At 34.7% G+C, this 15,936-nt stretch overlaps 2 protein-coding genes and 1 long non-coding RNA gene across 3 annotated transcripts in view; 2 read left to right on the forward strand and 1 right to left on the reverse strand.

Moving 5' to 3' along the window:
* LOC141367304 (uncharacterized) overlaps nucleotides 1-15,936 on the reverse strand; it is a 128,010-nt gene that overhangs the window by 30,862 nt on the left and 81,212 nt on the right. The window lies entirely within an intron of this gene.
* Nucleotides 350-6,258, forward strand: rab25b (RAB25, member RAS oncogene family b). The gene is made up of 5 exons (XM_055211284.2): nucleotides 350-645; nucleotides 4,679-4,874; nucleotides 5,098-5,291; nucleotides 5,498-5,578; nucleotides 5,705-6,258. Exons 1-5 carry the CDS (start codon nucleotides 609-611, stop codon nucleotides 5,830-5,832), a joined length of 636 nt encoding a protein of 211 aa, XP_055067259.1. The 5' UTR covers nucleotides 350-608; the 3' UTR covers nucleotides 5,833-6,258.
* Nucleotides 8,056-15,156, forward strand: rab11al (RAB11a, member RAS oncogene family, like). The gene is made up of 5 exons (XM_073872523.1): nucleotides 8,056-8,453; nucleotides 9,983-10,174; nucleotides 10,498-10,695; nucleotides 12,146-12,226; nucleotides 14,196-15,156. Exons 1-5 carry the CDS (start codon nucleotides 8,414-8,416, stop codon nucleotides 14,333-14,335), a joined length of 651 nt encoding a protein of 216 aa, XP_073728624.1. The 5' UTR covers nucleotides 8,056-8,413; the 3' UTR covers nucleotides 14,336-15,156.

Raw genomic sequence — 15,936 nt, forward strand, 5'->3', positions numbered from 1 at the left:
AATAAGTTCCCCAAATATTCCACATACATATAAACACATCTAAAAAAGAAATGTAGTCATAATGCAGTATTTGTGTTTAATCAAAACGTACATGCATATAGCTAAAATAACATAAAGCATGCATATCAGTTGTTTAAAGAGACATTTTTAGCTATGAAATCAAAAATATGTAACATAGGAAGGGATTTTTCCAAGGTAACCGATCTCCGGAAGTTCAGCGTAAAAGAAAGGGTGATTGCGCCTGAGGGGGGAGGTGCGTGGTGTGAATGTCCTCTTTTTATTGGCTGAGCAGGTGCACTATTACATCCAGTTTCATGTGACTGCACCTGCGCTCGCCCTACCTGTTTGACCTGACTTTAGCTCACCTGAAGCCACGCCCACCTTCCCCCACTTCTGATAGCGGAACTGCTTGGCTAAATAACAGGACTAGTTCCTCGTACAAACAAGTACATACGGTTGAGTTTGACTCATTTTTTAAATTGCTTTTCTGCTAAACCAACAGATGCAAAATAGTGGGGTGGAATTTTTTTGCCAATTTATTTTTTATGGGATTGTGACTCATGCAGCACTAGAATAGATTTGTAAAGAGGTGCTACAGAAGAGGAAATATGGGGTCTGATGAGGCCTACAACTTTGTTTTTAAAGGTAAGTTTTTCCAAGTTTCTATGTAATATTTTTGTGTTATAGACCTGCACATATTGAAGAATGTATAGTGTAGAGACAGCTGTCATCTCATACTTTTCATGCCAATGTCATGTAACCGATGATACATAAACGACACCTGATACAACCTAAAACGGTCATTTACATGTTTGTTATTTGTTTCATTAATGCATACATTCCACAAAAAAACATTTAATGGTTTGTGCAGTATGACCCTGCTGGTGTTTTTCTCATGGATCAATGCCATGTTTTAGAGAAATTATTATGATCAATGTGCCTTTTGCACATACAAAGTAGTTTACTGGTGGCTGGGAATATCAATTCTATGTTTTTAAAATGTATTTTTTCCTATAGGTGTGTACAATACACAAAATCTGACATCTGAAAATCTGACAAATTGCCATGACAACAAGGGTGTGTTTACACAAGATTAAGTTAGGTTACTCAGTATAGGAAGGGAAATAGTTGTACTTGTTGAAATTAGTCAGTAGTTACTCAACTAAAAACCAACCTCCAATGTGTTGTAATCATAATTATAGTTGTGTGCATGTCGAAATATTAAAATTAACAAAAAAGAGAAGGAAGTCTTTAATGAGATTGTCAATGAAGATACAAGAGCATGACACAAGTATATTTCCATTACTTGTTCTTACCATTTAATCCAGAGTTTTTCAGTCCTGCACACCGGCTAAGTTAACTCCCTTCCTACTTGTAAACAGCTTTGTAGACACAACCAGCCTATATTTGGCACCTTAGGCAAAATATTAAAATGTGATGTTCTTTTTTTGCCATGATATAAATCCACTCCAATTCCAGTAATTTCATAATTGTCCAAGGTGGAGTGTTGATTTTACTGATGAAATGTTTGAGTCATCCAGGTTGCACCTACCATTAGCCAGACTTACATGCAGGGAGTGCTGGACAAACTCATCCAGTGTGGTTCTTTTCCCAGTAACACCAAGATTAGTTTGAACTCTTAAAAATAAAGGAGCTTCCTAATGCCATAGAAGAACCATTATGGCTGAATAGTTCCTAAAAGAACCTTAAACATCTGAAAAACCTTTCTGTTTTAAAGACCCTTTATGGTTTCTCTATTTGGGATTACTGGGAAGAACCAACGCTAAATAGTACTAAAAACTTGTAATCATAGGGGAACCATTTGTAGTGCTGTAGCATTTGATGCTAAAGCATGACATGAAAGCATGAAAAATGGTTCACATATGATTACGAACCAGTCAACAACTTTGAGCGCAATTTAGAACCATTTTTTAGTGTATCTCATGGCAATTCGTACGTATTTTACGAGATGGCTAATTCGCATTAATTTTTACAACAACATTCATACATTGTACGATTTGCCTTGGCCCCTGTGATGTTGGGGTTAAGGGTGGGGTTTCGTTATTGTATTTATGATAATCGTACGTTTTTGCACGATTAACTTCATACTTATTTATATGAATTACCCAACTTTATTTTTATGTGTATCTCAACTTTTAATGATGCAAGTGCAAAAGTGGTATTAAATGTTAACTTTTAAGGAAGGTAAAGTTCTTACTTTATAAGAAAAAATATAATTATATCTAACACACACACACACACACACACACACAAATCTTAAATCAACAATCAGATTTACAAGTCATGTTAACTGCTATTATTTATCTTGACTAGAGATGAGTTGCTACAACGTCAAGATAGATAATAGTAAGTTGAAATGACATGTAAATCTGAATTAAATTTACAAAAAAATTAAGGCAGCAAATAATTTTTTTATAATATCTGTTTTTTTTTTGTTGTGTTGTTTACTTGGACTGTAAAAAAATGCAAGAAACTTGGTTTTACAAGACAATTCAAAGTACAATTTTAAGTTTTGCCCTGTGATAAGTTGACATGAAAACAAGTTAAAATGGTTTAACTTATGTTACTGTAACTTAACAAATTATGTTGAATTGACAAAAATGCTGAATTTTTTACAGTGTGCGTATAACTAAAAGTTGGATGCTGTAGGTTTATTGCTTATATATATTACATTTACATTCAGTAAAGTTTAAACATAAGATTTACTACTGCATCTGGAATAATGCATTGTAATTGCATTGTTTAATTTAGAAAATATTACACATAAGATCACATTAATTAGATAAATATTAATTTATGTCACCCTCTTGGTCACAATGCATTATTTGTGGTTAAGTTAAATATTGCAAAAATGGTGTGAATGGAATGTGTTAAAATTAAGATTACACGTCCTGATTAATGCAATGTTGTAATATAATATTAATTTCTCAAACATACCCACAAAAGTCTATGAAAGCCAAGGCAAGATTACATGACTGAATCATCCTTTGAGTGTTTGGTCCTTTAATTCTCCACTAATCATTGACTTTACACAAACAGACTACGCAAACAGACCAGTCCCTAAACATTCAGTTGTATGAATGGGCCAGTATTATCCCCTGTTTAGATGACTAAATGACCTTGATACCAAGTACTGATCAGCAGTGTTGCGGATAACGCATTACAAGTAACATGGATTACGTAATAATATTACTTTTTTGAAGTAGTAAAGTAACGCATTACTTTATAAAGTACACATTAATATTTGAAGAGTTTGGTTCCAAAACGCGATAAACGCCATTTTTGAAAAAAATGAGTTACTGCCAAAATCAGTATTATATCAGGTCAGTAGTTAAAAGTAAATTCTTAATTTTATGCAAAATCCAATATCCGCCGTGTTATTCTGTCATCTTTTCTCCTTTTTTTCCCAAAATGCGATAAACGCCACTCCTCCTTTTTTACAGAACGCAATAAATCCATTTCTGAAATTACAGCCCACCAGTCACGCAATGTAAACAAACATGGCGGACGCGCTGAGTACGGAGCCATAGTTTTCCTCATCTACTTCGTGATCAACAAACAAAACAAAATAATACTTTAATTGCATTGCTAAACCTGTGATGGTTTTCTGTGACGGGAAAGAAACGTAAGCCATCAACATCTAATAATTTCCGCGAGAGGCACTCGGGTGCTTGTTCTCCCGACAAGCTTCTCATGCTAACAGATTGACCCCAGAGGATCTTATGAAAAACTTTCCATTATTTTACTCAAAGTCAACGAAAATCGAGCAGGACCAAAAACATTTTACAGCTGATCTCTGTGAAAGACGTTAAGCGACGACGTAACCGCAATGACAGTGATCTTAATATGACAAAGTAAGTGTTTTGATTAATGACATTAATGTTTATATTTTTAATTAGTGTGTACAACTAGTCAACTAAATGAATATAACATGGCAAAGATGAATGCACATTTATATAGGCTATTGATTCAATAGATTTATAGCATTTTGAATAAAAACTTGTCATGGATTTATTGCATTTTGTGGAAAAAATTATCCGTTTTTATAATAAATCATTGAAAATCAACTTATGGATTTGAATTTTTTATGTTTTTATAACCTAAAGATGCTATGTGAAAGTTTGTAACAGAAAATAGTTGTTTTCATCTTGTCACTTTCTTGGTATAGAAAACACGTTTTTACCAAAATTTGTCAAAATGGATTTATTGCGTTTTGGAACCAAACTCTTCATTTGAGTTACTTTTTAAAAAACTAACGCAAGTTACTTTTCATTTTAATTAATTCAATGTAAAAATGTTACACACTCAGGCGCGCATGCCTGAGCCGGAACAGTTTCAGTCAGAAATGGAGATGGCAGGCCAGGACTTGACATTTTTGTGATGGAAATATGCAATTTCTGAATGTCGAACCTCTCAGTCATAAAAGCCGCCTGCAAGGCCTGAAAAAAAAGCCCCAGCCTTAGCTTTTTTAAGAAAAAAGTAACTTAAAAGTAACATAAGCATTACTTTCCATGAAAAGTAACTTAGTATCGCAATTAGTTACTTATGGGAAGTAACCTAATATTGTAATGCATTACTTTTTAAAGTAACTTTCCCCAGCACTGCTGATCAGTACCACTCTTCTTTAAAACTTGTACAAACATCTTTTTTATTGCAGTGGTTTTGATTGGAGAATCTGGCGTGGGTAAAAGCAACTTGCTGTCACGGTTCACCAAGAATGAATTTAATCACGACAGCCGCACAACCATCGGGGTAGAATTCAGCACAAGGACTGTGGAGCTGAACGGTCTCACCATCAAAGCTCAGATATGGGACACAGCCGGGTTGGAACGGTATCGGGCCATAACTTCAGCGTGAGTTATGCTTGGCATACACGACAAGTGATGCTGATGAACAAATGAAATGATTCAAATTTCCAAGGGCAAATAAACTTACTAATATTGAAAATGCAAATACGCTTTTGACTATATTTGAATAATCATAATTTGAGAACAGTGGGGAAGCATGTTGCATTAACTATCTACGATGTCACAAAAGGTTTTATAAGAGTCATGCATTTATTGTGAATTGTTTCAGATATTACCGTGGAGCAGTTGGAGCTCTTCTGGTCTATGATATTTCAAAGCACTTGACCTATGAAAGCGCCGAGCGTTGGCTGAAGGAACTCTACGATCATGCAGATCCTCATATCGTGGTGATGCTCGTGGGCAACAAAACAGACCTGGGAGCAGTACGAGCTGTTCCAACAGAGGATGCAAAGGACTTTGCAGGTATTTATTTAAGGTAGTTCATCGACTTAACTAGTGCATGTTTGTTTAATATGATTTTGAAGCTCTTTTTTATACTTTGAAAGTTTATATGTTATGGCCTTTAACACCTTGTGATCCATGACCAAGTGTACCTAATCCTAATAATTAAAAATATAACAATTTGTATTATCACCCATATATGATCATAAATCTTTGTCCCAATATAGAAAAGAATGGTCTTCTGTTCATGGAAACATCAGCGTTAGAGTCAACAAATGTTGAAGCAGCATTCAACACTGTCCTTACAGGTAGTTACTGTTTGTTATGAAAACATCACACTATATTTACATGTATTTAAATGTGTTTCTTTCTCATTCAAGCTTGACACACTGCATATGAATTCAATGTCATAAATACAATGCCATTCATTACAGAAATCCATAAAAAAGTGAGCAGCAAAGAAGTGACTCGAGGGTCTTTAAATGCTGTGACACTTTCCCATCCTAAAGCTCCAACAGAGGATACACAAGAGGAGAAGAAGTCCTGCTGCAAGAACATCTGATGGAGCTTTCCTGATGGAGCGACATTATGAAAGTTCTTGTGTAAATTCAGGGTGCAGCGTATAGAGCTAGGAGGACCCAGTGTCTGTCAGCTCTCAGAAACATCCCGAGTGATAAATAATGAAAGGAAATGAATTTCATTGGCTGATAAAGCCATATTTGCATTCTTGAATATTATAATTTAAGGGCATTTTTATGCGTTTGTCAAGTATTAATGCCAATTTTATATCATTATCTCCTCTTAGTTCTTTGCAAAAACATTTTTGCATGGATATTATTTTATTATTAAATTGTTATTTAATTACACATTTGAATTCATTTTTTTATGTAATAAGTGTGTAAGATCCACATTCATGCACTCATTTCTGCGTAATTTAACTGCGTAAATAATGAAATATAGCCAATAAACTACATTAGGTAAAATATTCTATTCATTTAAAAGTTTTTTTTCTTTATTATTGAAAACAAATTAATAAACTGTGCATTGAAAATGTCTATATAAGCACTGATTTTAACTTTATAAACCATAAAGAACATGTAACTTTTATAAACCATAATAAAAATTTAAGTGCTATTGCCATAATAGATGATTGCTGATGCTCAAGATATTATTGGATGAAAAATAAGAAAAATTTCCAGTGCAAATTAAAGGAGGACCATGCTTTAATACAAAAAAAACATTCAACACAGTCACACCTTCATCGGTACACATATAATATTAATTACAAAAGCTATTTAACATTTCCAATGTGATTTGCCATTAAAGGTGCTCTAAGCGAAACGTTACTTTTTGTTGATGTTTGAACTGTCTTCAAACAAACGGAGCATAGCTAACTCCTCCCCTCCCTTCCGTGCTTTCATGAACACGCCCAACCCTCACCCCCAAATCCTTCTTGTCGTTAATTGGCTGGAACACTTTGTTATCCTTTCTGATGGTAGGTTTGGCCACTTTGTTTTTATTGAAGTTTTTGGAGCCTGGGCTGTCTACAGAGATCGCGTTTTTTACAGTTTGATCAGCGGACAGGCAGCAAGCAGATAGTAAGGAGATGTTTCCTGTATGTAACAAAAAATGTTTTATGGTCTAAAACGTGTGAATTCGCTTAGAGCACCTTTAAACAACGTATTATACAAGGCTTGTTTATAAAATGTAGTAAAACAATAATTTTTGACAAAAATATGTGAACCTGCCTGTGAAAACCCAGCTAAAGTCATGTTTTGTGATTTACTGTTTTCTACATAGAATCATCCTACATAATGTAAAGAACATTCTGTAAAAGTATAACCTTGATATCTTTAATATTGGCTGAGTAAGGTCATGTCAAAAATTTAAATTGTTGGGTGTGTCCTTTTTAATGCAAATAAGCTGATCTCTGCACTAAATTGCAGTGACATGGTTGGATAGTGCAGATTAAGGAGCGCTATTATCCCCTTCTGACATCACAAGGGGAGCCAAATTTCAATTAACTATTTTTTCACATGCTTGCAGAGAATGGTTTATCAAAACTAAGTTACTGTGTTGTTGAGGCACTGGAATTCAATTAGAGAGCTTAAACATGGAAAAGTCAGATTTTCATGACATGTCCCCTTTAATGTGTGTGTGTGTGTGTGTGTGTGGAGGGGGCTGAACTGGGTATAAAATAGCATTCCAGAACAAAACCACTGCTGCAGAAAAACACAAGGATACTTAAACATTTGACTTAAAATTCCAATACAGTTAGACAACTTCCCTGTTTAAATAGAAACTCACGTCATTGTTAATGCAAACTGAAACATAAACTGCATTAGTTAAAAAGTTTCTTTACATATCAATAGAATTGGTATTTAGAGACATTCTGAATCGTTCACGAGCCTTCTAAATGAGGTAAGCTGCATTACATGAAAATGAGTCATCATTGGCTCCTACGTGGCATTTTCAGGCCCTATCAAGCGTGAGTGACGTCAAAGCTACGTTGCTAAGAAATGTGCTCACCTGATGCACGCCTGTGTCTCTGCGCATTTTTTTCTATTTTTGCCAGTGGTCCATCATTAAACCTTATATTCTCCCACAGAATCATCTTAAACATACGTTTACATAATTGTTCTTTGCGTTATATTTTCGCAATGATTATAAGGTACACACCTGTGACGATCATTACCTGTACGGAAGCGGCTCACCGCATTTTACTGGCCCTTACGGTGACCGTTGTGTGATTGATACGCTTCCGGCCAATCAGAATGCAGGAGAGGCGGGACTACGGTTCAGCACCATGACGTGGTTGTTGTTTGCCTGAAGATGAGGCGAGTCGAAACTTACATTACGTAGTCCACCAACACCGTATGAAAGTTGACCATCTTTAAACTTTCTGCTTCGGGATTAATTGTATATACTGTTCGACATTCGAGAGTTGTACTATATGATTTTATGTTGTGACTTTTAAGTGTGTTATAGCACGCGCGTAACGTAATGCAGCGCTCGTGATTAGCTGCTTCGTCTCATGGACAGAGTTTCTTTGACTTCGCAATAAATATATGTGCAATACGAGCAAAATTTCTTTAACTTTGAGTGCGCGGACTTATTATTGAGCCGGTAAGAAGATTAAAGTCATGACGGGTAGAGAAGACGAATACGACTATCTGTTTAAAGGTGAGTTACCAGCAGCAGTTGTCTTTCAATTGGACTCCACCATACATTATCTCTTCCTGATATTTCATGTCAGTGTTTTAGCTTGGTTTCGTGCATTTAACTGTATTTTATCTCGCTGTACTGGTAAAACAGTAGTTTACACGACACCATTTCATGTTTCCATTACTTGAAAGGCATACATTTTAATTAATTAAAAATCACATTTCCTTATTTTAATTCATTGTCGTCATGATTATGCAAATACCCACCATTACTACTACTCATTGGGTATGTTGTTTAATGATGCATGCGAAGTCAGATATCGAATAACAATAATTTATAAAAAGTTTTTATACATTTTTATTATACAGTATATATTTCCTCTTGGCTGATTAAATAACCCAATGCTAAATTTGATGGGATTTGACAGATTTGTCTAAAATATAAGTGCAGTTAAACCGGTAAAACCTGTAATAAAACCAGGTCTTTCCCGAATATGATTTTGCATTTAAATGCTTTTTAAAAATGTCAAAGATGATAAGAGCATGATCATTTCATTCATAATGCATGCCTATCTATAAGATTAGATCACCTATATGTCCTATATATAGATTTAAGACTTCCTGGTTGTGTTTTAGGAACTGCACCCTTTGCTGTTTAATCATGCATGAATCACTGCTGTTCAGTAACTGGTCTGTACTTTAAATTTAACATATATAGGTTTTTAAGAAATGGTCTAACTAAAAACAATATGTTATTATTAATTTGTAAGTATATTTAACATGCCTTTATGTTGGTGCATTGCCAATACTGGCCAGTGGTGACTTTTAATTCATAATAAAAATAAAAATAATTTATTTCTCTAAAAATTATTATTTACTTCCTTTCATGTCATTCTGCAGGTTTTTATTTCTTTGGTGAATTTTGGACCTACAGATCTTTACCATGCAGTTTAAAGTGACCATGATTATATTACCTGTGTGCTATATTCTCATTTTTTTGTAACCCGGTCTGCTTACTTACAATGCTATCATATGGCTATTTTTGTTCATATTCTACTAAAAGTCTCTTTTCCGAATTCTCACGAACTGTATGAGAATAAGTAAATAATGAAAACATAAAAAATGTATCATTGTTCTTTTAAGCAGAAAAACCTCTAAATAGTCTTTAAGCATAAAAATATTCACAAATCATGACATCAGATATAATTCACCTTTAAATCACATTCGTTCTATTTTTGCATCCATCCGATTCCGAGGGAGAGAGAGACATTACCGGTATTTCGTAAGTCTGCCTGTGTGGGTGAAAAGGGAGTTGCTCTTTAATCTTGCCCTGTTCGCTCATTGTTAAAAACAGCTTTGTTGAAACACACCCTCTGTGTGTGAAATATTTGACTTTTAATTGCAGTTGTGCGGTGAAGAGAAGTCGCTTCCCTGCCCCAGCACAAATACATAATCTGTTTGAATGAGTCTCCTATAACAAAAGCACACACAATAGCCTATAAAAGTAGAACCAGTTGATCTTACTAACCGTATCGTCTTCCTCTGCAGTGGTGCTGATCGGTGATTCAGGTGTGGGCAAGAGTAACCTGCTCTCTCGCTTCACCCGAAATGAGTTTAACCTGGAGAGCAAGAGTACCATTGGGGTGGAGTTTGCCACTCGCAGCATCCATGTGGAGGGCAAGACCATCAAGGCCCAGATTTGGGATACAGCAGGACAGGAGAGATACAGAGCCATCACATCAGCGTGAGTATCATTATAATAGTCTCTTGATATTTGTTAAAACTATTAACTGAATCAATAAAGTACTTTTAATCTAAATTCTGTGTATTTTTCTTTACTTCCTTTGTTTGTTTTTGGCTTTGGTTTAGTAGACTTTGAGAATTTGGCATTAAAGTGCTTGGCGCTTGGATAATGAACAGCTTGTAATGTTTCTTAGAATCTTTTAAATGACTAAATGTTAATGTTTTTTTTTTCATCTAAAGCAGTAGTTCACCCAAAATTGTCTCTTTATTTTCAATGCATTGAGAATGGATGATTTTAAGGAGAAAAAAATGTGTATTTACAGCGTATTACAGAGGTGCTGTAGGAGCCTTGCTGGTCTACGACATCGCCAAACATCTGACTTATGAAAATGCAGAGCGATGGCTAAAGGAGCTGCAGGATCACGCTGACAGTAATATTGTCATCATGTTAGTAGGGAACAAGAGTGACCTGCGCCATCTGAGAGCCGTGCCTATGGATGAATCCAAAGCGTTCGCAGGTTAGTGTCTTACTGTGTTTATCAGTGCTAAACAACATTCTGAAACTACACGCTTCTCGTAATTTGAAGTAATTTTTTAAAGGGACACTCCACTTTTTTGAAAATATGCTCATTTTCCAGCTCCCCCAGAGTTAAATGTTTGATTTTTACTGTTTTGGAATACATTCAGCTGATCTCCGGGTCTGGCGCTACCATTTTTAGCATAGCTTAGCATAATCCATTAAATCTGATTAGACCATTAGCATCGCGCAAAGGGGAATTAGCCAAAGAGTTTGAATGTTTTTCCTATTTGAGGTGTGGCTCTTCTGTAGTTACATTGTGTACTAAGATAGATGGAAAATTGAAAGCAGCACCCGAAAATAGTCCCCTTAATATCTTTCAATAGCAGGGGACAATTTTCGGGTGTTGCGTGATATCATTGCACTTCCTGCAGCCATGTTACGGCAGCAAAGTCCTTGATTATTACGCCAGAATGAGAGCATAGTCTTAGCCACATTTGCCTGGAAAATCACAACTTTGAATTTTCTGTCGTTCTTAATACACAATGTAACTACAGAAGAGTCAAGTTTTAAATAGGAAAAATATCCAAACTCTTTGGTTATTTTTTTTTTAATCGTGATGCTAATGGTCTAATCAGATTCCATGGAATCCATGGATTATCGTGCTAAGCAATGCTAAAAGTGGTAGCGCCAGACCCGGAGATCAACTGAATGGATTTCAAAACGGTAAAAATCAAATATTTAACTGGAAGCTGGAAAATGAGCATATTTTCAAAAAAAGTGGAGTGTCCCTTTAATAAATTTAAATTTTAATCAGCAGAAACTTTCTAGCAAAAACAATGGCTATTGAAAGAATGTATAATCTCTATATAGCATTTTATAGACCCCTTCAAGGTTTGTAAACATTGAATGATTATCGGGTGCGCGCGCAGCACGGGGTCGAACTGTTCATACCATTTAGGCTTTATAATTTAATCTAACAGTGCTGAAAAATGATGACTTACCTCAAATGAAGTGAGCACTACAAACACAAGCCTCTTTGATCTTTGCATTGTCCCAGTCTGCACGTTAATTGCTTGCAGACGCAGATGTTGTATTTTTTTGTTTTTGAGATTCTGCGTGAATTGCGAAAACTTAACGGAAGACCTCGTGCGATTTTCACAGCCCACGACGTAAGTAGGCATTTTTGACGATACAGAATAATACGCAACTCAATCAGCTGTAATGACTTTTCTGACCCCGACATGCGCAGTGGGAACAGCCTGTGACGTGAACCGTGAAGGGGTCTATAGGAACAGATAAATTTGGCCTAAATACAAAAAATATAAATGGATTGGTATAATTTATATACATGATCCTAATTTATGCTGGGTTAAAAAAAAATCACGAGGAAAGCTACTGTATACTTGTGTTAAGATATCTGGGAATAACGGATTGTTTGTGTTTTATAGAGAAGCATGGGCTTTCTTTTTTGGAGACATCCGCTCTGGACTCTTCAAATGTTGAGCTCGCCTTTCAGACTATTCTCACAGGTCAGTCCTACAAATCAACTAGATATGTCCTACATTTCTCACAAAAATATGTCCAGATTGTATAAGACAGTGGCTTCAAACTTTAGGGCAGTGGTCTGCAGGAGTCTGAGTTACTCGCCAAAGCACATTATATATTTGCCTCAATATTAATACTTATTTATTACATATTTTATATTTTATAATTAACATTTTTAACAGTGATAAAACATATCAACAAGTAAAAATAAAATTTTTGAGTAGACTGTATCATAAAAAGTAGCCCTCCAGTTTGTTTTATCCATTGTGGTAGCCCTTGCTAACAAAAAGTTTGGAGACTCCTGCTTTTGGTTATCTTGAAACTTACATGGGTTTTATTTTACACCAACAAATATAAAATATACAGTACTATGCAAAAGTCTTAGGCCACCACCATCAGACTTGTCGTTTTAAAAGTTTTAATGTCCATCCATATTTATTTTTCAATCTATTTTATTAAGATACAAACAGAAAATATGTACAAATAAAAATTTCAGGACTAAATGTCTTCTTTAAGCATCGTCTGTGTTTAGTGTGACCTCTCTTGGCACTAAACACATCTTGAGCGTTTTTGAGCAGAATGAAGTAAAAAGACTAATTTTTTAAAAATAAGAAATTAGGATTTAATTTATTTTCAAGAGATCCTGCAGTTTCCTGCTATTGCTCAAGTGAAAGGGGAGTTTACCCTAAAAACTTCACACATCGGTTTACATTTAAATAGTTTTTAATACTATATACACATTTCCTGTATTTTCTGGATGTATTCTATTAAACAGACTGAGAAATAATTATATATGATCACTATAACATTGCAAAAACAACAAATCTAATTCCGGCATGGTGGCCTAAGACTTACACAGTACTGTATATTGTTTTTATTCATGTTATACTTTGAACAGTGGCTTTTATCCAAAATAACATTTTATACATACAAGTACATAATATACATTTAATAAATAATATAATAATAATTATATATATATATATATATATATATATATATATATATATAAGAACTGTGATAACACTTTACAATAAGGTTCATTAGTTAACTACATTAGTTAACATGAACTGCACTTATACAGCATTTATTAATCTTTGTTAATGTTAATTTCAGCCATTAATAATACTTTATTAAAATCTTGTTAATGCACTGTGAACTAACATAAACAAACAATTAAAAGCTTTCTTTTTAAAGATTTCTTTTAATTAACATTAGCAAAGATTAATAAATACTGTAACAAATGTATTGCTCATGGTTTGTTCATGTTAGGTAATACATTAACTAATGTTAACTAATGAACCTTATTGTAAAGTGTTACCAGAACTGTTTAGAGATTTAAAAATATAATCTTGTTACTGTACTTCCCGTGGACTGATTTTCGTATTACATTTATCTTTTAATTGCTATTTTACAGTAACAGGAATCTACTGAAAATTATACTAAAAAAAGGAAATGACAAAGAAGACACATTAGAGTAATAAGAATGAGGGAGCACAAGTTTAAATGTCATGACAATAATGTCACGATTCAGAAAAACCTAATGGCAATGGTCCATAAAATATGAAAACGAATTGATTTTTAAATGTGACCTACCCATGTTTTTGTTTTATTCTAATATTGATATAATTTAAAATAATGGGACTTAATCTAGTAATTATTTATGAATGCATATTCACAGTACATTCATGAAATTGAAAGAAAACAAAAGTGCTTTAGTATCACCACTAGATGGCACCAAACTCCATGCAAAAGATAAGCAGTACGCTAGAACTGAAAGTGTGTTTTGAGGTCAAACTTTGCAATTCAGACGTAGTTTATCTCTTCATTTGGACCTCACAGCCAAACTCAAAGTCATTTTCTAACTAATGAAGACTTGCACGTCAGTTGCATACCTAATAAAAATCACGTTTACCTGTAATACCCATCTCTGCCCGACTCTCTCTCTCACAGAAATCCATCGTATCGTCTCCCAGAGGCAGATGTCAGGGCGTGGTGATTCAGATTTCTCACCCAACTCCAAAGTGGTACCCATCACTGTGCAGCCGACACAGAATTCTGCAAAGCAGGGCGCCTGCTGTCAAAATAACTAAGCCGTCACAGCGCCACCACGGGGTTTAGGGAATATCTGGATTTTTCTGAGCAGGCTCTTGGGCTGGGCTGCAATACGGGTCGCGTGTGACCTAAAGCGCCGTATGCCCTCTGCGTGGTGTGGTTAACATATATAACAAACGTACTTAGTTATGCCTGGAATCGGCAAGAAAAAGGCTTCAAACTTGGAGAGGAATAGAAGAATTTTTTTTCACTGGGCTTTGTACATGCTTCTTGTTTCAGACTAAAGCGAGCAGTTAGCTGGGGCGCTCAGATCACGACTGCTCTTATTTTTCTGCACTTTTGTCGTAAACGATGCATACCAACCATGAGCTGGAATAACTTCACCAGAAAAAAATATATATTTAGTGTAATTCTACTTTTAATATGAAATATGGTTTTTGATAAAAGGGTGATTTGTTAAATTAAATTAAATCTCTTGTGTTAACCACCACCTAAACGCATCTTTTAGACATCATCTGCACATCTATGAAAATTCAAAGTGTGGTCTCTATTCAGTTAAAGTTAGAGCCGTTCTCTATTTATTGAACGCAAATATGACCTTGATATTCTGTGGTGTGTTGTGATGCTTCCTTATACGAATGTTTTTCTTTCCATGTACTATACTATTCATTGGAATTTCTTAAGGGCTTTTCCGGCCATTTTGCAATTCGGCAAAGCCTGTCTGTACTCGTGTTTCTGTCAGGAGAGAAATGTTAATTAAAAACAGCTATATTTGTAGAGTTTAACAAGAGGATCGCATACTTAAATTCAGGGTTGGGAATCGTTTTTTTATTTTAAAAAATAAAAAACTTGAAGTCAATCGGTTGCATGATTTTTGTTTCATCGTTTATCGTTGAATGTTTGCAATCTTTCGAAACCGAAAGTCATAAAATTTATAAAAATTTATAAAATAAAACTTTGCTCTTCTTGGGACCATCAACACACCTTTCTTTCCGTATAGGCTGCGTGCAAGGATGATTTATTGAGATTTATTGTCTGCAATTCAGTTTTTTGGCATATGCATTGAAAAGATGACTTGTGAACAGTTCATACAAATTATTTTTGATTTGATAAAATAATCTTTGCTAACTAAATCATTAAGGAACTATAGCTGGTATCGAATCCTTAACATTTTTACTAGGGGTGTAAGAAAAAATTGTGTGGCAATAATATACCGAGACTCACCAATGCAATATTAATTTCACAAATAAAAATCATACAATATTCATAGCAGATGTTTAGTTTGCAGCTCTGAACTTAAACGCAGGAAGTGCCACAAATTTTTTGCTGAGGTTTGCATATGGTGGTGTTGTCCATGACAGCTTTCCAAAATTATATCCTATTATATTCCTAAAATAGGAAATATCCCAATATATGATGCATATCGTAAGCCCTAATTTTTACGATCCACATCCTTAATCATTTTACAGAACCAACACCTGTCAAACATTTTAATACCAGTCTTATTTTTTTGTTCGTTACAATGAAAGATTGGCCTTATTGGTATCGTTTTTTGTGTGTGAAATGAGGCAGTATGCAGTTGTCTAAGAGGAACTTTTACGACTGGGTGGATGCACAATGCATATTATATTGCAAGCCA

This window comes from Misgurnus anguillicaudatus, chromosome 10 (genome assembly GCF_027580225.2).
Source record: "Misgurnus anguillicaudatus chromosome 10, ASM2758022v2, whole genome shotgun sequence".
In the NCBI taxonomy this organism is placed as follows: Eukaryota; Metazoa; Chordata; class Actinopteri; order Cypriniformes; family Cobitidae; genus Misgurnus; species Misgurnus anguillicaudatus.